At 43.6% G+C, this 26880-nt stretch overlaps 1 protein-coding gene across 1 annotated transcript in view; it reads left to right on the forward strand.

Annotated features, from left to right (window-relative positions):
- Window positions 1–25662, forward strand: part of LOC307115370 (NACHT, LRR and PYD domains-containing protein 1-like) — a gene marked incomplete at its 3' end in the record, with an annotated part of 46361 nt that extends 20699 nt beyond the window's left edge. The window contains exons 3-5 of the mRNA XM_079798594.1: window positions 6973–7143; window positions 23782–23952; window positions 25569–25662. Coding sequence (XP_079654720.1) covers window positions 6973–7143; window positions 23782–23952; window positions 25569–25662 — 436 coding nt within the window. The remainder of the gene's footprint in view (window positions 1–6972; window positions 7144–23781; window positions 23953–25568) is intronic.
- Between the last annotated feature and the right edge of the window lie 1218 nt (window positions 25663–26880).

The raw sequence follows: 26880 nt of genomic DNA on the forward strand, positions 1-26880 counted from the left end.
ATTATTCTTTATTTCAGTCAGTGTGTGCTTAATTTCTGACTGGTCCTTTTTCATTTTTTTGGCATCCTCACTAAGATCCTTGAAGGTCTCACTAAGTTCCTCAGAGGTTTTTAGAAGATTCTTGAGTAACCTTAAAACTGTAGTTTTGAACTCAATATCCAGTAGTTTGCTTTCCTCCATTTCTTTCATTTGTGACATGTTTCTTTGTCTCTGCATTTTGTCTGCTTCCCTGTGTTGATAGAGTGGCCTTGTGTGGTAGGTATCCTATAGGGCCCAGTGGCTCAGCCTCCCCAATCACCTGAGGTGGACTCTCTTCATTCACCCCTTTGTGGGCTGAGTGCACAGTCTTGTTGTAGTTAAGCCTTGATTGCTGTTGGTCTCACTGGGAGGAATTGACCTCCAGGCTAATTGGCTGTGAAGACCAGCTGTGTCTACAATGGAAGGACTGCTGTTCAGGAGACACCCTTATGGGGCAGGGCTTGCTTCAGTGGGGCTTTGGTGCTCACTGAGTCTGCCCCTTGAGTCTGTCGCTAATGGATGTGAAGAGTTGTAATCCAGTATGGTCTCACACTGACCACTGGGTACACTGGCCCTTGGATCTCCAAGAAGGTACAAAGTCAGCCACTGCCTGAGGCCACCCAGCAGGAGCTACAGAGAGATCTGTAGATTCCTCCTCTTTGTATGGGGTTTGGAAGTGCCCAGATGAGGCCCAGCTGTGAAGCAAGGCAGGCTGCTGCTGCCGGCCTTGGGCCTTCTTTTGGAAGCTATGAGGCTCTCTGACCCAGTTGCAGTTTGACAGTTTTTAAGCTGAGAAAGGACAGGCCATTCATATGCAAAAGCTGCTGTGCACAGCTTGGGTTGGGTTGCAAATTGGGTGGGGCAGGGTCTCAGGAAATCAACAGGGTGGAGCAAACAGCAATGGCTGCCAGTCAGCCCTGCACAGGAGAGGTCCCTGCATCTCAGGCGCCCCCATGCAAGAACAATGATCACTGCGAGCACCTGTGAGAGAAAGCTGCCCTCGCATTCCGGCCTGTTGCCAGAGAGTACTGTTTTTCCCCGTATGAGTCTGGGTACCCAGGGTCTTGCCCAGAACTAGAGTTCAGAGCAATCAGGAGCTTGTATCTCCCTCCTGATTGAAAACAACAACAACAGCACACCCAGTTGCCAGCCCGTTCCATGCATGCCTCCTCACCTCCACACCTCCGCATTTCCTACCTGTCTCAATGCACTTTTTTCTTTCCTTCTAGTTGTAGAACTTCCACTCAGCCAGCTTTCCTGTGGTTCTGGATGATAGTTGCTTTGTCTTTTAGTTATAGGTTTGATGTGGTTGTGAGAGGCAGCAAGTACAGGTGTTTACCTATGCCGCCATCTTGGTTCCCTGAGAGCCCTATTTCTTGATTAACCTTTCATTCCCATTGTAAAGGACATATATAAAGGAAAAGAAGGGGGATGGGGTCGCCATTTCTCTTTGTCTGCTTCTTGCATGGGAGGGGGTGTCATGGATGCCTAAGGAGTAAATTCAGCTTATTTCCTGGGATATAGGTTTGTAGGGTCCCTTTACCTGGGTAAGGAAAACTGTCCCAGTGTCTGGTTAATTGGGACTTGTAATTTTGTTTGTATAAACTTGGTAACTAATTTTAAAATGCAGGGCCCAAGGAGGAGGAGGAGGAGAAATAGTATTAGGGGGTCAAAGGGGTAAAGGCCAGGTTAATTTGGGCAGAGCTGCTTGTAGGCTGGACCATATGGACTGCTCTATGCTATCCTGACTGATCTCCTTCAGCCATTCTGTAGAATGTGTGTGTTCTTTCCTCTCTTTGACCTGTAGAGTTTAGATAAAAACAACAGGAGGTGTTAGCAATTAAACAAACCCCTCCCTCTTTGGCTAAAAGATAGTCTAGGGCAGCGGTTCGAAAGGTTGGTGACCACTGGTCTAGGGCTAGTAGGGGGACCATTTTAGGGATATAAGAGCATTATGAAGATAAACAAAGAGATGTGATCTGGAGAGAAATCCTGTAAATTGCTCTGGAGCCAGAGGTCTGTAATGAATTCAAAAGTATCTTGCACTGCTCAGATAGGATAGTCTGTGCCAGGTGGGGGAATGTTGTCACTAACAATCTGCAGGAATGTGAAAATCTAGATATATAATTTATTAGTAATTTGGCTGAAATGCGAGAAGGGCTATTTTTCTCCAGGAAAGCTAATAGAGGGTAGGTTACCCTGGGGGCGAGGATTTTGTTTTTCCCCATTTTGTCCCTTGCTAGGCCTCTGGAACTTTCTACCCTGGTGAGTTTCTACACCTGTACTTGGCCCATTGTCCTTGCTCTGGGGGTCAGAGGGACGATGAGGCCTGGGCACAAAAGGAGGTTTTGATGGTATCTAGGGGTGGTATTTCCTGAGTACAAGTAGGGCTTGTAATCTGATGGAGACAACCTGTTTTATACATTTTAGTATTACTGAGACAAAAGCTAGAACAATAAGAGTTATGACAAATGATCTGGTGGAAGGGAACAGACATTAATTTGGAGGGTTGTCGTCTAATAGACCAAAATGAAGTTTATTCTTAAATTATTTACTTTTAAGTGTCCTTGGTTTAGGAAGATAGGATTTACTAGATGGCTGTGGACTGCTGTTTTATTATCTTAGTTTCCCTATTCTACTTGTTCTGGCTTACTGGCCTGTGTCATTTATATAACTTCCTTTTAACATTTTTCCTACAAACCTTCTATAACTTTCATGAACCTTTTTACAACTTTCATAAACATTCTTACAACTTTAACTCACTTTCTTTTTCCTTTAAAAATGCATGTCCATGCCTTAAGTCCTCTATTATGAAAACCATACAATATTTAAACCTTAATTTTTCAATGATAATAAAAAAGTAAACAAGCAGCATTTCTTAAATTGACATTTATGAACATTCTCACTTTTAAGAAATATACCTTTAATAAAGTACAAGACATTACATTAACAGTTCTAAATTTATTTTATAGGTTTTCTGTAATAAAAGTTAAAATCAGGTGAACTTAAAACTTATTGAAATATTTAGATGTTTATCATTTAATCCAGCAATGCTCTAAAGCTTTTAAGTTGCCAAAGACTTTGGAAAATTATGTATAAGCATATGAAGCTGGAGAAAAGGCAGGGGGATGTCAGGTCCAGCCTGACGATTGAACCGGGCTGAGGTAGGGAGGTGGGGATTGAGAAATAAAAAGAATAAGAGAAATAAAAGCAAGAGAAACAACAGCGGGGTCAGGAGGTCCAGAACTCTCGAGAAGCTCTGGCAACTTTTATTAGTAATACAGTGCTTTTTATACATAAGACGCTAAGCAGGGAATCACTCACAAGGAAAACATTCTTTGTTTCTCTAAAATCACTACTGGAGGGATAAGTTGAAGGACAGGTCTCTTGTTACAATAAATCTCACTAGTTGGATACATATTTCTTGGTAAGCTATGAAAGTAGCTCTTATCCTACTGATAGCAGTCATATAAACAAACCCTGGGAAAGCTCTGTAGGCAGGGGCTGCTCTCGTTATACTAATTAGTTGCCACCCAAACAGGCCTGGGAAATCTGTGGGGGTAGGTGCCAGCCTTGCTAGCCCCTACAGGTGCAAGGACCGTGTCAACTTACAGCCTGTTCCCCACAGGGGGAGGAAGGAGCAGGCCCAGCAGCCTTCTCCAAGGTCTCTAGCTGCTTGGATTTAAAACTGCCACATTTTTCCTTAAATATAACATGCTAAGGTTTGGGTGATAATGAGTTCAGCTTCTGATAGTAGCCAGACTGTTAAGTAAGTATTTGTAGTTTTGCAGTAAAGAAAGTTGTTCTTTGGAAAAGGGGGGTGAGGGGTTTGAGAAGGCACTAAGGTCAGAGCAGTTTTCAGACCATTAAAGGAGTGAGAATGCTGGCCTTGGGATCTAAAGGTTCAGTAAATAGTCTCTTCGCCATGTCATGTTATAGAGGAGTTTTTCAAGAAGACTGAAGTTGGGAACGCAGAGGCGAGAGTATCTAGTGAGTCTGAGAAAGAAGAGTATTTCTTGTTTAGAGGAAGAGACAGTCATGGAGGAGATAAGGTGTTTATAGTCTAAGGAATGGCACAGCTTTGTGGGATGAGAGTGAAACTGAAGTAGGTGACTGTCATTTAAGACAACTGGCCTTTATGAGGGGATGCATGTACCGTTCCTGTCAGGCAAGAAGAGTGAATAAGGGGGTATTTAGTAAGATTCAGTGTAGATGTGAGGTAGCTAATGACTGTGAGACTGATCCATCAACCCCCATAATAGAGACTGAGGAGGGGACAAGGGTCCCAGCAAATTCGGAGAGGGCAGAATAAGTGGCCCCAGTGTCAATTAAAAAGGAGATCAGCTTACCTGCCACCACAATCGTTACCCGAGTCTCTGTCCTGGTGATGTAAGTCTGTGGGGCCCTCTCGGGGCCTGGGCAGCTTCAATCCTCGGTGGCTAGTCCCAGGAGGTCTGGGAGCTCCAAACCGGATCCAGAGGGTAGCCTTGCTGAGGTCTGGCCTGGAGGGACCAGACTACAGTCTGATTTCCAGTGGCCTTCCCTCCCGCACCTTGGGCAGGGCCCAGGCGGGGGTTTCGGGTTTGGGCAGGACTTGGTCCTGTGTACTTTCTTGTTGTATTTGAAGCATGGGCCTAGAGGAGGTTTAGCCCCTGACTTAACCTTGGTTGGAGGACTGGCATTTTATTTGGGGTTTATGAGAGTGGTGGCTAGGGGCTGAAAGGCCTTCATCTGGGCCTCAGCCTTGGCCTGAACTTGTCATTGTTTTTGGATTTGGGTCTCCTTGTCTCTATTATTAAAAACCTTAAAGGTCATGATTAAAAGGTCTCTTTGGGAGTTTAGTTCCATCTGGGCCTAGAGAGTCAAGGCTGGTGTATTTTCTCATGGCCTGTGTAAGGCGAGAGAGGAAGACTGCTGGATTTGCATGTCTTTCCTGGGTGACCTCTGCTAATTTTTTTATAATTAACTGCATTGTGGGCTGCCTTTCTCAGTCCTTCTAGTAGGCAGAGAATCATGTGGTCTCAAGACCTGTGACCTGTCTGCCCTTCCTGATAGTTCCATTGTGGGTCCCTTTTAGGGACAGCATCTGCTTGGACTGGGAAGGCAAGGACCTGCCAGCAGAGGGTATTCATGTGGCCCTGGCCATGAAGCCAGATTTGGTGTCAGCAATCCCCGGAAGGGGTCACTTTAAGGCTAGTGCCAGCGTCGGGGGAAGAAGAGAGCCAAAAACTTGTTCCAGAGCGAGTATGAGATAGGATGGTGGCGGTGGGATCCGCTGGGTAGGGTGACAGATTCTAGGGCTGCTGAGACTGAGGAGCTGTAGGCTGGGGGGTTGGGGAATGTTCAGAGGGATCAAAAGTGGTGAAGGAGGAGGAGGATTTGAGATGGGGGAGGTTGGAGGGCTTAGAGTGAGGAAGGAGAATCTGTGAGGGAGGGCAGCTGTAGCAGAGAAAAGAATGTTTCCTTAAGTGTATAAAAGCCTGAACATATGGGACCTCAGGCCATCTGCCCTGCTGGTAGCAGAAGTTGTCAAGATCAATGAGAATTTGGAAATCAAAAGTACCATTCGCAGGCCATTGGGACCCATTGTCTAATTTGTACTGCAGCCAAGCGATATTGCAATAGAAAATGAGGCACTTGGGACATAAGTCCTGAGGGAACCCTGAGGCCTGTAGATTCTTAAGAAGACATCCCAGGGGTGTAATGCAGGCAATGGCTGACTGTGTGTTCCCTATAAGTGGGCCTTGAGACTAATCTCTCATGGACACTAAGTTAGAGAAAGGCATCCCCTTCTCCTCCTGAGCATCAGAAACATACGGGCGATCACACCTGACCAGTAGGTGTCCCCCCAGACAGGTGGACCAGGGAACCTGGTTCCCGGATAGTGTGTCCTGACCAGCGCTGGATTTCGGCTAGAGAATAGCTGTGCAGTCACAGCCCAGAGCCTGGCCCCGATTATCCCAGACAGAAAATGCAGGACAGCCCAAAAAGAAAGGGATAATAGACTCAAGCCACTTACCAGTTAATTCAGTGTCCGCAGACATGAAGGGAAAGATGAATTGAGTTGGGGACACATTGGGTCAAGGTGCTACTGGGCTATTGAGGTGGATTTATCTGACAATAAAATCAAGATGGCAGTTTGCATCTTGAAATAGATAAAATCTATTTTATTATGTTATTAGGGAGTAGATAAAATCACTTAAATAGTGTGTGAAATGTAGAATTTAAATTGGTGGAAATTATACAAGGCAGTCTATCCTATAACTTTCAAACAAAGCCCATCCTCCTCTCTCTCACATCCTGCAAATGTTCTCTCCCAGAACCTTCCCTTTTGCCATCTCTCACCTGAGGAACCTCCCGATGGTCTTGCAATCCTGGGAAGGGGATATGGTCCCACACAAGCCAATCTGAACAACAGTATACTAGTATGTAGTAATATACAAAAATCCCATCACAAGACTATCTTTAAACCACCTCTCCCAGGTTCTGTTCCCACCTCCCATCTCTTCCTTTTCTTTCTGGAAACTGGGACTTTACAAAATCTGTGCCAAAGGAAGAAAGATATGTCTGTATTGATGAGAGGAAGACTGTCTGCATCCCCAAGGTCTTTGCCAGGCCCTATGCTGGACACTAAAGATTTTTTTAAAAATGAACATTTGCCCCAGCCCACAATAAATTCCCAGACTGAGGCAGAAACAGACACACTAAATGAGCACCGCAGTGTAGAATGACAAGGGCTGTATCATGAGAAACCACACGGAAGACGGGCAATTAGCCCAGGGTGGTGGGAACAGAGGGGCAGTTCCAGAGACTGATCACCCCTGGCGATAGCCCTGCCCATTGCAGCCTGGCACTCAGAGGAGCCAAACCCCATGGTGTTGAGCACAGTGTGCACATAGGAACCCCCACACACACCTGTCCCATCTCCCCTGTCCTTCTCTTTCTCTCCCTCAGGTACAGCTGGGGCCCGTTTACAGATTCCTGGTGGCAGACTTTCTTCTCTCTTCTCAAAGTCCCTGGAAGCCTGCAGGAGCTGGACCTGAGTGGGAACTCTCTGAGCTGCTCTGCAGTACACAGTCTTTGTGCTGCCCTGAAAAGTCCTCGCTGCCACCTGGAGACCTTGAGGTGGGTCTGGCCTGGGTTCTGATCTGAAACACGAATGGACAGGAGATCCAAGGTAGAAGTTGTGTCTAGGATGGGTGTGTGGTCTTTGTTTTTGTTTAGGTTTTTAACATTATTTTTTATTTTTTAATTACAGTTGACATACAATATTATATAAGTTCCAGATGTACATCCCAGTCATTAGACATTATAAAACTTACTAAGTGATCATCCTGAAAAATCCTTGTATCCAACAAATATTCATTGAGCCCCTCTCTGACCATGGCTACTGCAGTAAGCAAACACAGACAGGATTCTATTTCCACAGAACATGCAAATGACTGACAATAACCACACAAACAAATGTGTCATTACAGGCCCAGTTAAGGGCCTCCAGTGGAAAACAACCTGAATAAAGTGAAGATATTGAAGGACATGGGAAGAATACAGAGGATTTATCTAAGTGAAGAGGGAGGGAAGAAAGTTCAAAGGCCCTGTGGCAGGAGGGAGGATGGGCTGTCATGGGATTGAAAGCAGACAAGTGAGGCTGGAGGATGGAGAGCCAAGGAGCCACAAGAGGCTTCAGAGGTCATGATGTAAGACTGTCTATGCAAGGCCCTGTTGGAATTTTGGGTTGTTTTTTCTAATGCAATGTGATTGTAATTAAAAGGTTGATAAAATCAGTATATTTACAAAGTAGAAACAGATTGCCATATAAAACTGGGAATGGAGGACAGCAACAGGAGAGGTTGGGAAACCAGTTCATAGGAAAGTTACAATTTTCCAATAAAGTTGGTAAGAGGTTGCATTAAGGAAAGTTACCATAGTTTCCGCAAGAAATAGTTGTATCTTGGACTATGGTGTCGGCCATGGAAATGGAAAAAAGTGAATGGATTCTAAGAGATCTAAAAAGAAAGTAAAATCCAATAGATTTGAATTATGGAGAAATGGAGATGGAGATATAGAAGATAATCTTAGGTTCAGGCCAGAGATATGCATGGGATAGTGGTACCTTAACTGAGATAGAAATATTGGAAGAGGAGTGAATGGGGGGTGGAATGTCAAGGGTGTGATTTTGTCAAAATCTTTAAGTTTTTTTGAGATATCCAATGGGAGATGTCAAGCATGTATCAAATTAACTTCTGTGCAAAAATAAGATGCCCAATAAAACAAATCTCAACAAATTTAAGAGAATTAAAACCATGCAAATTATATTACCTGAACATAATGAAAAGAAATTGGAACTCAATAACAAAGGAAAATTTACACATACACAGAAATGAAACAACACACTCCTAAATAAACAATGGGTCAAAGAAGAAATCACAAGGAAAATTTAAATGCTTTGAGATGAATGAAAACAAAAACAAAACGTATTTGATGCAACTAAATCAGTGCTTACAGGGAAAGTATATTATCAATGCCTAGATTTTAGAAATAAGGGATACAACTACTCACCAATTAGAACTGCCAAATCTAGAACACTGACACCACCAAATTCTGACAAGGTTGTGGAGCAAAAGAAATCCTCATACACTGCTAGTAGGAATGCAAAATAATATGGTCATTTTACAGAATCCTAGTGAACTAAACACACCTTTATCATATGATCCAGCAATCATACTCCTTGGTATTTACTCCAATCAGTTAAAAACCTATGTCCACACAAAAATCTGCACAACAGTGTTTATGTCAGTTTTATTTGTAATTGCCCAACCTGGAAAGCAACCAAGTTGTCCTTCAGTAGGTGAGCAGAAAAATAAATCATGGTATATCTATACAATGAAATATTATTCAGCATGTGGGGAAAAAATGAGCCTTAAAGCTATAAAAAGAATGGATGAAACTTAACTGCATATTACTAGTTGAAAAAAAGGACATTCTGAGAAGTTATATACTACTATATGATCCCAACAATGTGACATTCTTAAAAAGACAAAAATATGAAGACAGTAAAAAGATCGGTGATTGCAAGGGGTTTCGGGGAGGTAAGGATAAATAGGTAGAGCAGAGTGACTACTCTATATCCTATCTAATAAAAGGGTAATATGCAAATTGATCATCACTCCAACACACAAGATGGCTGCCCCCATGTGGTCAAAGATGGACGCCCCCATGTGGACACAAGATGGCCAGTAAGGGAGGGCAGTTGTGGGCCATCAGGCCAGCCGGGGAGGGCAGTTGGGAGGGAGCAGGCCTGAAAGGGAGGGCATTTGGGGGTGACCAGGCCTGCAGGGGAAGGCAGTTTGGGGTGAACAGGCCTGCAGGGGAGGGCAGTTGGGTGCGACCAGGCTGGCAAGGGAGTGAAGTTAGGGGTGACCAGGCCGGCAGGGAAGGGCAGTTCGGGTGACCAGGCTGGCAGGGGAGAGCAGTTATGGGCAATCTCCTGGCAGATGTTGATAATGTGTATGTGGGGGCAGAGATATATAAGAACTCTCCAAAAAGTTCCAGAGACATAGAAACACAGAACATAGAACACAGGTTTGAAGAACCTTGGAGGGAAGGTGGGAGAGGGTGCCAATTTTGCTGAAAAACTAAAACCATTCTATAAAAGAGAAATAGTCTAGAGGATTAAAAATGGCGGCAGAGTAAGTAGATGCTGCATGGACATGTTCCCAGGCTAACAATATATTAAAAAGATCATACACCATGATCAAGTGGGATTATTCCAGGGATGCAAGGCTTGTACAATATTCACAAATCAATAAATGTGAAACCTCACATAAACATATTGAAAGACAAAAATCACATTATCATATCAATAGACGCAGGAAAAGCATTGGACAAAATCCAACACCCATTTTTGATAAAAACTCTCAGCAAAGTGGGAAAAGAGGGAGCATATCTCAACATGATAAAGGTTATATATGACAAACCTACAGCCAACATCATACTCAATGGGCAAAAACTAAAACCATTTCCCCTAAGAACAGGAACAAGACAGGGATGCCCACTTTCACCTCTCTTGTTCGACCTAGTACTGGAAGTACTAGCCATAGTAATCAGACAAGAAGAAGTAATAAAAGGCATCCAAATTGGAAAAGAAGTAAAACTGTCATTATTTGCAGATGACATGATATTGTACATAGGAAATCCCAAAGACTCCATCAAAAAACTACTAGACTTGCCCTAGCTGGTTTAGCTCAGTGGATAGAGCATCAGCCTGCAGACTGAAGAGTCTCAGGTTCAATTCTGGTCAAAGGCACATGCCCAGGTTGTGGGCTCGCCCCTAAGTAGGGGGCGCTCAGGAGGCAGCTGATCACTGATTCTCTCTCATCATTGTTGTTTTATCTCTCTCTCTCTCTCTCTCTCTCTCTCTTCCTCTCTGAAATCAATAAAAATATATTTTTAAAAAAACTATCAGACTTACTAAATGAATTTGGCAATGTAGCAGGATACAAAATTAACACCCAGAAACCTATGGCTTTTTAATACACCAATAATGAACTCACAGAAAGAGAAACTAAAAAAAACAAAACCATTTATTATTGCAACAAAAAAATTAAGATACCTAGGAATAAACTAACTAAGGAGATAAAAGGCCTGTACTCAGAAAACTACAGGATGTTGAAAAAAGAGATAGAGGAAGACATAAACAAATAGAAGAATATACCGTGTTCATAGATTGGTAGAATCAATGTCATTAAAATGTCCATACTACCCAAAGCAATCTATAGATTCAATGCAATCCCCATTAAGATACTAACAGAATATTTCACAGACTTAGAACAAACCCTTCAAAAATTCATATGGAATTTAAAAAAGACCCCGAATACCCACAGCAATCCTGAGAAAGAAGAACAAAGTTGGAGGGATCACAATACCAGATGTCAAGCTATATAACAAAGCCACTGTTCTCAAAACTGCCTGGAACTGGCAGAAGAACAGATATATAGACCACTGGAACCAAACAGAGAACCCAGAAATCAACCAAAACCATTATGCTCAATTAATATTTGACAAAGTAGGCAAGAGCATACAATGGAGTCAAGACAGTCTCTTCAATAAATGGTGTTGGGGAAATTGGACAGATATATGCAAAAAAAATGAAACTAGACCACCAACTTACACATACACAAAAATAAACTCAAAATGGATAAAGGACTTAAATGTAATTTGGGAAACCATAAAAATCTTAGAAGAATCCATAGGCAGCAAAATAGCAGACATATGTTGTAGCAATATCTTTACTGATACAGTTCCTAGGGCAATGGAAACTAAGGCGAAAATAAACAAATGGGACTACATCAAAATAAAAAGCTTCTGCACAGCAAAAGAAACCATCAACAAAACCAACAAGAAAGCCCACTGCATGGGAGAACATATTTGCCAATGTTACCTCCAATAAAGGTTTAATCTTCAACATTTACAGGGAACTCATACAACTTAACAAAAGGAAGATAAAAATCCATTCAAAACATGAACAAAGGACCTAAATAGACACTTTTCAAAAGAGGATATATAGAAAGCCAAGAAACATATGAAAACATGCTCAAACTCACTAATCATCCAAGAGATGCAAATCAAATGACAATGAGGTACCATCTTACACCTGTCAGAATGGCTATCATCAACAAATCAACAAAGGACAAGTGCTGGCGAGGATGCGGAGAAAAAGGAACCCTCATGCACTAGGGGTGGGAATGCAGACTGGTGCAGCCACTGTAGAAAACAGTATGGAGTTTCTTCAAAAAATTGAAAATGGGACTCCCATTTGACCTAGTAACCCCACTTCTAGGACTATATCCCAAGAAATCAGAAACACCAATCAGAAAGAATATATGCACTGCTATGTTCATAGCAGCACAATTTACAATAGCTAAAATTTGAAAACAGCCTAAGTGCCCATCAGAGATGGGTGGATTAAAAAGCAGTGGTACATCTACACAATGGAATACTACACTGCTGTAAAAAAAGAAGGAACTCACCATTTGCAGCAGCATGGATGGACCTGGAGAACATTGTGCTAAGCGAAATAAGCCATTCGGAGAAAGATAAATATCACATGATCTCACTCATTTGTGGAATATAATGAACAACATAAACTGATGAAAAAAATAGAGCCAGAGGAAAATATATTATTTTAGAATATAATAGAAGCAATCTTGTCATTTGCAGATTTTTAATATTTCCTACAACTTTTGTGATATTATACTGTGTCATACAGTTTTGGTAATATTATATTTAAAATATTTTTTCTTGAAATATTAATGTTTATTGCATGTAACATAATTATATTTAAAGTCATTTTCCTTGAAAAAAAAAAAATAAAGAATAGAAAACAAAAATAAATACATACATGCATACATAAATACATACATACATAAATAAGAAATATTTAAATATTTAAAAAAAAAAAAAGATGAAGGGGCCAAAAGGAGAAAAGGAAGAGGAGGAGGAGGAGGAGGAGGAAGAGGAGGAGGAGGAGAAGCTCAAATCAATAACTTAATGTTTCATTTTAAGAATAAAAAAGAAATATCAATAAAATGAGGAAATATAACAAAATGCAAGCAGAAGAATGAAAATAATATGAACTTAAGTGGAGATAAATAAAACAGAGAATACCAAAACAATACAGAAAATAATGACAAATAATAGAGCTTTGCAAAGATCAACAAAATTGACAGACTTTTAGCTAGACTGACTAGGATAAATCAGAGACAATTCAAATTACAAAATTCAGGAATGACAAAGAGATCATCACAATTGAACTCATAGAAAACTTTTTAAAGAACTTTAAGGGACTATTATGAAACTAGAGGCACAGGTGGGGTCCAGCCAGCCAGCCCTGAGCTGAGCGGGGCGTTTGGGCTGGGCGGGGCAGGCCAGAGGAGAGGCCAGTTGGCAGGCCGGCCCCGCCCCCGAGGGGGGGGGCGATGGGAGGCAGGCCCGGCAGGGGGCGTGGGGCAGGGCCGGTGGGGGCGGGGAGGAAGGGCCTGGAGAAGACCCACTGAGCTGGAGCTGAGCATGGCCCCCAGGCTTCCCAGGGAGGACAGCCTCAACAAAGAAACAGAAACCACCAGAAGGCTCTGCAAACAGGCCCTGAGCCCCCTTTGGCCCGGCAGACTCAGAGCTCGTGTCTCTGTGTGTGCATTAGGCATAGCCCGCACGCGCCTTTGTCTGTTGATCAAATGTATGGCATCGAAAACCTTGTTCCCCTTCTTCTCCTTGGGCCCTTACAACAAACACAGGCCAATTGGAAGATGCCGGCCCCAGTGGCAGAGCCAGGCCCCACAATTACTCGGCATTTAGGCCTAAGACAACTGGGTAGCAATCTCCATGGAACAGAACACACTGCTTTAGAGTCTTAATTCTCCCCTAAAATGTGCCCAGCTGCTCCTCTTTAGCTGGGACAGACTGAACTAAGGAACCAAAGACCAAATTTCCTTTGAGGTGGGATCCACCAGGAGCCAGCTGGTGGCAAGGCCCATCACAGGCAGCTGCCTTCACCCCAAGCTCCATGTGCTCTGAGCAGGTCCATTTCTGGCGGTGCTGGGTCCTGGGCTGCTTGTTGGGTGGCAGGTCCACAGGGTTTCTCTCCGCCGCCATCCTGGCCAACCATAAAATTATTTTCGTTGCTACTTCATAACTGTAATTTTGCTACTGTTATGAATCATAATGTAAATATCTGTGTTTTCCGATGGTCTTAGGCGACCTCTGTGAAAGGTTCTTTCGACCCCCAAAGGGGTTGCGACCCACAGATTGAGTACTGCTGCACTAGAGGTTCTTGCCAGAGAAGTTAGGCAAGAAAATGAATTAAAAGTCTTCCAAATTATAAAGGAAAATTAAAACTATTTTTATTTGCAGCTTTCATGATTATATTTAAAAATCCTAAAGAATGGACACACAAAAATAGCTATTAGAACTAATAAACTAGCAAGTTTTCAGGATAAAAGGTCAGTATATAAACATCAATTGTATTTCTACATATTAGCAATAAACAATCTAAAATGTAATTAAGAAAACAATTCCATTTACAATAGCATCAAAAATAATGGAATATTTAGGAATGATTTTAACAAAAGAAGAGCAAGACTTGTATCCTGAAAACTACAAAACATAGTTGAAGAATGTAAATAAAACTTAAATAAATGTTAAGACTTTCATGGACTGGCAGACTTAATGCTATTAAGACAGCAATGCTTTCCAAACCAGTCTATAGATTCAACTCAATCCCTATAAAAATCATTGCTGCCTTTTTTTGCATAAATGATCAAGCTGATCCTAAAATTTATATGCAAAGAAAAGTTTGCATGTCAAACCTTGGGAAACCCACCCTTCCCAATTTTAACGGCCAAGAGAAGTCAACAAAGATCCCTGAAGAAGAGCATCCAGGGAGGTAGGAAGAACACCAGGACAGTGTGGTGACATGTTACTTAAGAGGAACAGAGGGTTGGTTTCAAGGAGTGTGTGGCCCTCAGGATCCATTGCTGCCAGGAGGTCAAGTAAAATAAGGACTGAAAGTTGTCCATTGAATTTGTTGTAGGGAAGTCATAGATGTCCATCAGTATATGAGTGGATAAAAAAAAAAAAAGCGAAGGAAAAAGATGGCGACCGGCAGGAAGGTAGGGAGAGAGAGAGTGTGAGTGAGGAACCCATAGAGGAGAGTGTAGATGTGTGTGGTGTGTGTGTGTGTATGAGATAGGGTCAGTTAGATTCTGCAGGTCTTCCAAGGGGCTCCCGAACAGGGCAGCCCTAGACGGCGGAGCCCCGCGCACAAAGCGGACACTTCTCGGAGGCTGGTGCGGACGCAGAGACCACGCCATCTTGGGAAACAGAGCTGCCCGAGACTCGGATCCTGGCTTCTGACACAAACCAGGACCCTGCAGCCACTGGGGACAGAGAACTGCTATCACAGCTTCAGACAAACAAACAAGAATCCAGACTTCCCGGCAGATTTCCGTGAGTCAAAGAGCCTATCCCCCTCCTCGCAGGCACTGATAGCGCCATAGTAACTGATAGACGCGCCCCTCCCCCAAGCTGCTGAGCGCCCACAGGCGTGCGGAAAGCGCCATAGTAACTGATAGACGCGCCCCTCCCCCAAGCTGCTGAGCGCCCACAGGCGCGCGCGGAAAGCGCCATAGTAACTGATAGACGCGCCCCTAGCCCAAGCTGCTCACAGGCGCGCGCACAGACAGCGTCATAGTAACTGATAGACCCGCCCCTGGCCCAAGCTGCCGAGCTTTGCGCAGGGACGCGCTCCCTCTTAGGGAATTTGGCGCGCGCTCGCGCACGGGACAGAAGCAGCTCCCCGTCGGGGAAATCTGTCAGTGCGCACAGAGGGCTCCCCTTCGGGGAATTTGGGGGAATTTGGCTCGGGGGGCACAGCTCCCCCTTCGGAGATTCTTAAAAGCGTGCACAGAGGGGCTTCCCTTTGGGGAATTTGGCGCGCAGGACGGACTCCGCCCCCCTTCTGGGACTTTGCCAGAGTGCACTGAGCCGGCTCAGCTTCAGGTTTTTAAGAATGTGCGCTCTAGCCGGTTTGGCTCAGTAGAGAGAGCACACACAGGACGCAGCCCCACTTCAGGGAATTTGGCACGCCGGACACAGCTGCCTGGGATCCCTGACTCACAGCGCATTCACACTAAGAGCCAGCGACCCCAATTGTTGGTGCGTGCACACACAGGGACCCTGATTCTCAACGAGAAACCTCACAAGGCAACAGAGACTTTGACACTCGAGTCTTGGTGCAGACACAGGGAAACTCTGACTCCTGGCACATGCTAAGGATCTCATTCTCGGCACATACCAACAGTGTGGTGCAGACAGGGCCCCTGATTCTAAATGTGCACACGAGACCACACGGAACACTGGGGACACTGATCCTGGGCAAGTTTGGTTCCCACCAACCAAAGACAGTCACACGTCCTAGTGTCAGAGCACTTCAGTGAAACTAGGGTGGAGCGAAGTCCCCACAGCACACGACCCAGGTCCACGCAAACAGAAGCTTGAGCTTTCTGGTAATAGCCAGAATGGGGAAACGAAATAACTCACAGAGGAAAGAAAATGTGGAGTCGCCAAGAAAGGAAATTAGTGAAAATGAAGCTTGCAACATGACCGAAAAGGAGTTCAGAGTAATGGTCATGGAATTTATACATCGGATGGATGAGAAAATCAACAACTTATGCAAGAATCAGGAAGAAATGAAAAGTGATATAGCTACAATCAAAAACACCATGGAAAGTTTCAACAGTAGACTACAAGAAGCAGAGGACCGAATTAGTGAGTTAGAAGATCAGGTACAGAAACAAGCTCAAGCTGAACAGCAATTGGAGAAAAAAATTAAAAAGCAGGAGGAAAGCCTAAGGGAGCTTCGGGACAACATGAAACGAAGTAACATGCGTATAATAGGGCTGCCAGAAGGACAAGAAGAGCAGCAGGGATTAGAAAATCTATTTGAAGAAATAATGACAGAAAACTTCCCGGATATGGGAAAGATAAAAGTTACGCAAGTAAAGAGAGTCCCAAGCAGGATCAACCCCAAAAGACCCACACCAAGACATGTCATAATTTCAATGGCAAATATAAATGATAAAGAGAGAATCCTAAAGGCGGCAAGAGAGAGACAGAGAGTTACCTACAAAGGAACACCCATCAGATTGTCAAATGATTACTCATCAGAAACACAACAAGCTAGAAGTGAATGGAAGGAAGTATACAAAGTGTTGCAAAGCAAAGGACTGAATCCAAGAATACTATATCCAGCAAGACTATCAATCAAAATTGAAGGGGAAATCAGGAGCTTTGCAGACAAAAAAAGCCTCAGGGAGTTTATCACCACCAAACCAGCAATGCAAGAATTGCTAAAGGGAATACTGTAAAAAGAAGAAATAAACAGGTAAGAAGGAATACAGACACAAAAATAGATATGACTGCAAACAAATACCTTTCAGTAATAACTTTAAATGTAAACGGACTAAATGCTCCAATCAAAAGACATCGAGTAGCTGAATGGATAAAAAAACACGACCCATATATATGCTGTCTACAAGAGACCCACCTCAGAACAAGAGACTCACACAGATTGAAAGTGAAGGGATGGAAAAATATCTTTCAGGCAAATGGAAATGAAAAAAAAGCTGGGGTAGCAATACTTATATCTGACAAAATAGACCTCAAAGTAAATGCCATAACAAGAGATAAGGAAGGCCACTTCATAATACTAAAGGGAGAAATCCAACAAGAAGAAATAATTCTGGTAAACATATACGCTCCCAATATAGGAGCACCCAAATACATAAAAAAACTCCTGGAGGATATCAAGGGAGAGATTAATAGCAACACAATCATAGTAGGAGACTTTAATACCCCATTATCACCACTGGACAAATCCTCTAAACAAAAAATCAGCAAAGAAACAGCAATCCTAAATGACTCACTAGACCAGATGGAATTAATTGACATCTTCAGAACATTTCACCCCAAAGCCACAGAATATACATTCTTCTCAAGTGCACATGGGTCATTTTCAAAGATAGACCATATTCTGGGTCACAGGCAAAGTCTCTTCAAATTCAAGAAGATAGAAATTATATCAAGCATCTTCTCAGATCACAGTGGCATAAAACTGGAAATCAACTACAATAAAAACAATCCAAAGAAATCAAACACATGGAGACTAAACAGCATGCTATTAAACAAGGACTGGGTCACCAGAGAGATCAAGGAAGAAATAAAAAACATCATGGCAACAAATGACAATGAAAACACAACAATCCAAAATCTATGGGACACAGCGAAAGCAGTCTTGAGAGGGAAGTTCATAGCTCTACAGGCCTATTGCAAAAAACAAGAAACAATGGTAATAAATTACTTAACCCTACAACTCAAAGAGCTAGAAAAAGAGCAGCAAGAAAAGCCCAGTGTAACCAGAAGGAAGGAAATAACAAAGATCAGAGCGGAGATAAATGACATAGAGACCAAAGAAACAATACATAAGATCAACAAAACCAAGAGCTGGTTCTTTGAAAGGATAAACAAGATTGATGGACCTCTAGCCAGGCTCACCAAGAAGCAAAGAGAGAGGACCCAAATAAACAAAATCAGAAATGAAAGAGGTGAAATAACAACAGACCCCGCTGAGATACAAAGGATTGTTACAAAATACTACGAACAACTCTATTCCAACAAACTGGACAATCTGGAGGAAATGGACATATTCCTAGAAAAATATAACCTTCCAAAAATCAATCAAGAAGAATCTAAACAGCTCAATAGGCCAATAACTATGGACGAAATTGAAGCAGTCATCAAAAAGCTTCCGGCAAACAAAAGCCCGGGGCCAGATGGCTTCACAGGAGAGTTTTACCAAACATTCAAGGAAGAACTAAAACCTATCCTCCTCAGACTATTCCAAAAAATTCAAGTGGAAGGAACACTTCCAAGCTCCTTCTATGAAGCCAGCATCACCCTAATACCAAAACCAGATAAAGACAACACAATGAAAGAGAATTACAGACCAATATCCCTCATGAACATAGATGCCAAAATCCTCAACAAAATTCTAGCAAATCGGCTCCAGCAGTACATCAGAAAGATCATACACCATGACCAAGTAGGATTTATCCCAGGAATGCAAGGATGGTACAATATCTGCAAATCAATAAACGTGATACATCACATAAACAAATTGAAAGATAAAAATCACATAGTCATATCAATTGATGCAGAAAAAGCATTTGACAAAATCCAACACCCTTTCTTGATAAAAGCTCTCAACAAGGTGGGAATAGATGGCTCATACCTCAACATAATAAAAGCTATATATGATAAACCCACAGCAAACATCATACTCAATGGACAAAAACTAAAGACATTTCCCCTAAGAACAGGAACAAGACAGGGATGCCCATTCTCACCACTCCTGTTTGACATAGTACTGGAAGTATTAGCCATTGCAATTAGACAAGAAGAAGAAATAAAAGGCATCCAGATTGGAAAAGAACAAGTAAAGCTGTCTTTATTTGCAGACGACATGATATTGTACATAAAAAATCCGAAAGACTCCGTCAAAAAACTCATAGACTTAATAAATGAATTCGGCAATGTAGCAGGATACAAAATTAACGCCAAGAAATCTATGGCCTTTCTATACACCAATAGTGAACTTACAGACAGAGAGACTAAAAAGGCAATCCCATTTACCATCGCACCAAAAAAATTAAGATACCTAGGAATAAACTTAACTAAGGAGGTAAAAGACCTATACACGGAAAACTACAGGACACTGAAAAAAGAGATAGAGGAAGACGTAAACAGATGGAAGAACATACCATGTTCATGGATTGGTAGAATCAACATCATTAAAATGTCCATACTACCCAAAGCAATCTATAGATTCAATGCACTCCCCATTAAAATACCAACGGCATATTTCACAGACCTTGAAAGAACTCTCCAAAAATTCATCTGGAATAAAAAAAGACCCCGAATAGCCACAGCAATCCTGAGAAAGAAGAATAAAGTAGGAGGGATCTCAATACCAGATTTCAAGCTGTATTACAAAGCCACTGTTCTCAAAACAGCCTGGTACTGGCACAAGAACAGACATATAGATCAATGGAACAGAATAGAGAATCCAGATATTGACCCAAACCACTATGCTCAATTAATATTTGACAAAGGAGGCATGAACATACAATGGAATAAAGACAGTCTCTTCAATAAATGGTGTTGGGAAAATTGGACAGATACATGCAAAAAAATGAAGCTTGATCACCAACTTACGCCATACACAAAAATAAACTCAAAATGGATACAGGACTTAAACATAAGACGGGAAACCATAAAAATACTAGAGCAATCCACAGGCAGCAAAATGTCAGACATATGCCAAAAGAAATTCTTCACTGACACTGCCCCTAGGGCAATGGAAGCTAAAGAGAAAATTAACAAATGGGACTACATCAAAATAAAAAGCTTTTTCACAGCAAAAGAAACCATCAACAAAACAACAAGAAGGCCCACTGCATGGGAGAACATATTTGCAAATGGCATCACTGATAAAGGTTTAATCTCCAACATCTACAGGCAGCTTATACAACTTAATAAAAGGAAGATAAATGATCCAATAAAAAAATGGGCAACAGACCTAAATAGAATCTTTTCAAAAGAAGACAGAAGGAAGGCCAAGAGACACATGAAAACATGCTCAACGTCACTAATTATCCGAGAGATGCAAATCAAAACAACAATGCGGTACCATCTCACACCTGTCAGAATGGCTATCATCAACAAATCAACAAACGACAAGTGTTGGCGAGGATGCGGAGAAAAAGGAACCCTCGTGCACTGCTGGTGGGATTGCAGACTGGTGCAGCCACTGTGGAGAACAGTATGGAGTTTCCTCAAAAAACTGAAAATGGAACTCCCATTTGACCCAGTAATCCCACTCCTGGGAATATATCCGAAGAAACTAGAAACACCAATTAGAAAGGATATATGCACCCCTATGTTCATAGCAGCGCAATTCACCATAGCTAAGATTTGGAAACAGCCTAGGTGCCCGTCAGCAGATGACTGGATCAGAAAACTGTGGTACATCTACACAATGGAATACTATGCTGCCATAAAAAAGAAGGAATTCTCATCATTTGCAGCAACCTGGGAGGAATTGGAGAACATTATGTTAAGTGAAATAAGTCAGTCAATGAAAGAAAAATACCACATGATCTCACTCATTTATGGATAATAAAGAACATTATAAACTTGAACAAAAAGATAGATACAGAGACAGTAAAGCATCAAACAGACTGTCAAATTACAAGGGGAAGGTTAGGGAGAGGTGGGGGAGATAAGAGATCAATCAAAGGACTTGTATGCATGCATATAAGCATAACCAATGGATGCAAAACTCTGGGGGGTGGGGGCATATATGGGAGTGGGGTGTGGGGAGGGCAATGGTAAGATATGTACACATATAATACCTTAATAAAAAAATTGGGAAAAAAAAAAAAAAAGCTGTGGAACATTTACACTATGTAATACTATGGAGCTATAAAAAAGAGGGCTCTCTTACCCTTTGGGACAGCAGGAAAGGACCTCAAGAGTATTATGCTAACTGAAATAAGCCAATCAGAGAAAGATAAGTATCACATGATCTCATTCATATGTGGAATCTAATGAACAAAATAAATTGTTGAACAAAGTCAATCCAGAGACAGAGAAGCATAGAACCGACTGCAGAATCTCAGAGAGAAGGTGGGGGAGGATGGGTTGGTGGGAAGAGATCAATGAAAAAACTTGTATGCATATAAAGATAACCCCTGGACACAGAAAATAGGGTGATGAAGGCCTGGGGTGTGGTGGTGGGTGATGAGTTGGGCTAGAAGGAATCAATGGAGGACATGTGTAATACTTTCAACAATAAAGATTTAATTAAAAAAAAAACAAGAGAGAAGAACTAAAACATAAGGGAATGTGGGACTGACTAAGAGTGAGTGAGTGTGCGTGTGTGTGTATGTTTGCACATGCTCACACGCGTTTGTTTACATTAAAGAAGAAACAGGTCTAAGTTTGAATATATGTTGACAAAGGATGATGAAAGATCTGAGAAGGACTAATTGATGGTCTCCCTTTCCTCAGAGGGAGGCAATGGGAGAAGGATGGCTTTGGAGGAGTTGGGAAACACCTCCAACTGAAACAGAAGGAGAGAAGAACTGGCAGAGGGACATTGGCCACATAGATTTGATTGCGGGAACTTGATGGGTTCTTTTCTATTTAAAAAATTATATACGTTTTTATTGATTTCAGAGAGAGAGGAAGGTCGAGGGAGAAAGAGATAAAAACATCTATGAGAGAGAAACCTTGATTAGCTGCCTCCTGCACGCCGAGTGTAGGAATATCCAAGACCTTCGAACAAAGTCTAACTAATGATTGGATTTCTCCTGGAAACAGTTGAATATGCGACACTCAAGGATTCTGGGTGCTTTGCTTTTTATGGACAAGTAAAACTGAGCATAGTACATGGACAAAGCAGAAGGAACTGGTAAAGGAGAGGTTGGAGGAATGAAGAGGGGATTCGAGAAAGAACAGGTCAGAGGGGAGGCAGGAAATTGTGGACTCAAAGACAGAGGAGCCTTGGCCCTTCTGGGACAGAAGAAAAAAAGAAGGGCTACATGAAAACTGAGATGGGAGGCTGTGTAAAAACAGGAAGGAGACTTAGAAGAAAGTCAAGGGGCTCAGGTTCCAGGGCAGCAGCATCCTTTAAGAACTGTTTAAGCACATGGGATATGTTATCTCCTTTGACCTTGGCAACCACCATGTGCAAAGGCATGTGGAATTCCTGTTACAGATCAGTAAACTTGAAGATTAAGAAACCTGCCCCCAGTCTTCATCTAGTAACTGACAGAGGTGAGCTTTGACACCAGGCTTATCCGACGTCCAATCAGGTGAAGTGTAACCAGGTCCCATTTTAGTGTCCTCCACCTCATCCAGAGCCTTCCCACAATCGCATCCCAGTCCCCTTTCAGTGGGTATCTGCCAAGCTTCCACCTTCAGCTCAGGACTGAAAAACCACATCCTCCTCCAGGATGTGCCAGGGGCTCCTCAAAGTCAGTGTATTCTAAACTAGACTTTCCTCCCTAACCAAAAAACACCTGCTCTCCTCCCAGAACTAGCTTGATCATTTGTAGGGTCCATACAAAATGAAAATGCAGTGCTCTTGCTCAAACATCAGGAAAGAAATTAAATCATAGATACTAAGATATAAAGCTTTATTCCTTCCACCCCACACCTGCAGCTGTAATTGCTCATCATTGACATTACTCTGAGGTCTGGGCAGCCACAGGAGGGGAGATAGTTGCCCTGAGGCCATAAATGAGAGAGAAAGGGAGAACTAGGCTGGATGGGAGAATGGGGTTGGGAGCAGATACACACCCTCATGTTGAACCCCACCTAGCATCCCGCGTCAGCTAACTGGGCATTTGGAAGGGCTGATGTGGTTAACAATGAGGCCCAGTACACAACTGGAAGGTTGGGTTAATTAGTCGTGCAGTGCTGATGTGGAGAGGAGGAAGCATTGGTAAGAATCACACGGGAGTGAAAAATGTTGACAAGTGGCTCCTTAGCTGCAGGAGAAATGAAAATCTCCCATGCTGTGGCAATTTGGCTCAGTGGTTGGAGCATCAACCCCCAGATTGAAGGGTCACGGGTTAGATTCCCAGTCAAGGGTGAGAACCTCAGTTGCAGCTTCAATTCCTGGTGCCCCAAATGGGGCCCCCTGCAGGAGGCAACCAATTATTTTATCTTTCACATCGGTGTTTCTCTCCTTCTCTCTCCTCCCTCTCCTCCCTTCCACTCTCTCTAAATATCAATGGAAAAAATATCCTTGGTGAGGATTAAAAATAATTTTGTTTTTGCCGGTCTCTGTAACCTTTATTTTTATTTATTTATTTTTCAATCTTTATTGTTGAAAGTATTACATGGGTCGTCCTTTTTTTCCCCATGAACCTCTGCCAGCTTCCTCCCATCCTCCACCAAAATCCTCCCCCCAAAAATAAAAAAATTTTAAGTAAAATGTCCCAGGTTACTCTAAGCCAGACATGTGTTTTTCTTCCTTTAATATCACCAAGGACCCCAAAAGGGCCACAGAACTAGAAATGGAAACCAGACCCCAGTTACCCTGAGGAGAGGGCCCTCAGGACATGCAAATCTCTCCCACAGGCTGGTCAGCTGTGGCCTCACGTACAACTGCTGCAAGGACCTGGCCTCCATGCTGGGTACCAGCCCCAGCCTGACAGAGCTGGACCTGTGGCAGAATGACATGGGCGACCTTGGTGTGAGGCTGCTCTGTGAAGGGCTCAGGCAGCCTGCCTGCCAACTCAAGCACCTGTGGTAAGGCCCTGGGGTCATTTCTGGGCAGAGGGCAGGGAAGGGGAGGGAGAGCGATGGAAAGGGGTGTGGGGGCCCTGAATTGGACAAGGGAAGTGAAGGGGCAGAAAAATGCATGGGCAGCCTGCCTTCCCTACCGGATCCTCCACTGACTTGGGCCATGAGACGAGCAGGTCTTCATCTGAGACTCGGTTTCCTCATCTGTATAACAGGACTATCATACCCACCTCATAAATGTGATGAAATAAAATGCATGTAAAACTAGAGCAGCATTGGGAACAGAGTTGAGAGGCTCAAATGATAACCACTGGTGAGGCCACATGTTCAGAGGATTCCTGCCCAGGTTTACTTCTCCATCCAAGGCAGTCCTTTTCTCCTTCCTTCCTTTTTTCCTTCCTTCCTCCCTTCCCTCATTCATTCATTCATTCATTCACTCATTCATCCTTTCATTCATTTCATGGTTCAAATGTGCCAAGCACTGGGCCAGGCACTGAGGGCACAATAGTGAGCAACAGACACGGGTCCTACCCCCTGAAGCTTGCACTCCAGTGAGAAGGAGACAGATGTGGATGCCATGTTAACACACAGTGTGTATCTCTGAGCTCCATACAGTTTGTGAAGGGAAAGTGCACTGTGTTATAGGAGTGTAACAGGGTGGGGAGGATGGAATTAGACTCAGGGGCAGGGAGGGCCTCTCTGGGGAAGTGACATCAGGCCGAGACCTGAAGCAGAAAGAGGGGTTAACCAGGCCTAGTCAGGGGGAGCAGTCCAGGCTGAGAATAGTGTCGGGGACATCCCAGGACAGAATCAGGCTCAGAGCACTGCAGAGCTGTGTGGCTGAGGTGTAGTGACCCTCAACCCTTGTTTCCCACACTGTCTCCCGGCCACTTCCTGTTGCCTCCCAGTATGAAAACAAGTCCACAGCCAGGTTATGACTGAACATTTCCCTGCAACTCCTGCCTGGGGCCTCTCACACTCAGAGCTGACAGAGTTCCAAACCTCCATGTCCCGACCCCTCAGTCTTGGCCAAGGCTCCAGCTGGCTCTCAGCCTTTCCTCTGAGAGTCTTCCTTTCTCAAACCTAAAGCAGCAGGAGGTGAACACTCTACATGTGGGTCCTCCCAGAGCCCACTCTGACCCTTCACAACCAAGGAAACTCCATCCTCTTGGGCTGGCATCTTTCTACCTCAGTCCCCTCCCCTCTGAGCATGTGTGGCTGTCACCATCTCCTATATGTCACCACCTCTCCAGAGCTGGGCCTTTGCAGTAGGTCTGCATCCATGCCCTGCTCACCCATTATTCCTCATCTCTTGGTTGCCTCAGAGCAGCTCTAGGACGTCCTGCGAAAGTTTCTGCCTCCTTCCTTCCTTGGGACTGCATAACACCCCAACTTGTCACTCTACCCAGTCCTGTTACCTCCCTTTGCCCTGGTATTGACCCAAGAACACTCCCTAATAAACCTCCTACCTCAACTCTACTTTCCATCATAGAATGTGTTTTTAGGGAACCCAACCCACAACAGGTTCCTGCAGGACCTGGAAGGTTCCATGATTCAGGGCCTGAGGCCCTTGAGACCCTGTGGGGGTCCCAGGATAACCAGGCTTCCTTTGTGCTTTGCAGGCTGGACCAGACTCAGCTGAGTGAGGAGGTGACAGAGATGCTGAGGCTCCTGCAGCAGGAGAAGCCTCAGCTGGTCATCATCGGTAGTCGGTAAGTAGGAGATGTAGAACTCCCTCGAGCTGACCCAGGCCCAGGGCTGACTGCTAGAGGCTGTTCCTGGAACATGGGCCAGAAGTGGGGTGGGGTGAGGTTGGAGGTAGAGACAGACAGAAGGATAAAAACAGGAAACCACAGCATCCAGAGTGAGGTTGTTTCTTTGTTTGTTTAGTTCAAACAAGATTATACCCCTTCTTTGTTTAAACCCTTCCATGAGATGATAAGGAGGTGAAAAAAACGAAGAAACGTGTATGAGTGAGTGGATGAGATTTGGAACATGAAAAGCAAGAACGTTGAGGGGGAGATGAGGACAAGCAGAGAGAGCTTTGGAGGGGACAGACCACCCTCATTCAATCTCCACACATATAAACACCCATGTACGCAGCCCAGCTGAGAGGAATCCTGGGAACAGGAGAATATGATTTCCTGCTGGGAATTTGCTGCAGCCCCGTGGGCCTTCATCTTGGTATGTTTTCACCTGTGACTACAAAGTACATATATGACCTGGTCCCCATTCCTCTGCTTCACCTAGTCTGGCAGAAGCCATTAGGAGTCCGTAGGAGGAGCCATTCCTCAGAGAACAAACATTCCCCTCAGACCCACAGTGTGTTAGGCACAGGACCATGGACATGGGCCCAACACCTAAGAATTAATTCAGCAGGGACACAGGCCCAGGTGACCCAAAACATGAATCATTGGGCCTGAGTCAGCGTGAATGCTCCGATGGCCTATTTGAGTCTGTACAAAGGAACTGAGCTGAGTTATGAAAGGTGGGAGGGCTTAGCTGGGCCAAGAGTGGGTAGATTCCTGACAGAGGTAGAGGCTCTGATCTCAGCTCCTTTGAAGAATGGGAGGAGGCCAGATACCAGAAAAACTGCTACTCAAAGTGTGGACCATGGACCAGCAGTGTCAGCATCAGCATCACCTGAAAGCTCATTAAAAATGCAAATCTCGCCGAAACCGGTTTGGCTCAGTGGATAGAGCTTCGGTCTGCGGACTGAAAGGTCCCAGGTTCGATTCCGGTTAAGGGCATGTACCCTGGTTGCGGGCACACCTCCGGTAGGGGAAGTGCAAGAGGCAGCTGGTCGATGTTTCTCTCTCATCGATGTTTCTAGCTCTCTGTCCCTCTCCTTTCCTCTCTGTAAAAAATCAATAAAATATATATTTTTAAAAATGCAAATCTCAAGCCTCACTTCAGACCTGCTGAATCAGAATC

This window comes from Cnephaeus nilssonii, assembly GCF_951640355.1.
Source record: "Cnephaeus nilssonii genome assembly, chromosome: 19".
NCBI classification, from domain to species: domain Eukaryota; kingdom Metazoa; phylum Chordata; class Mammalia; order Chiroptera; family Vespertilionidae; genus Cnephaeus; species Cnephaeus nilssonii.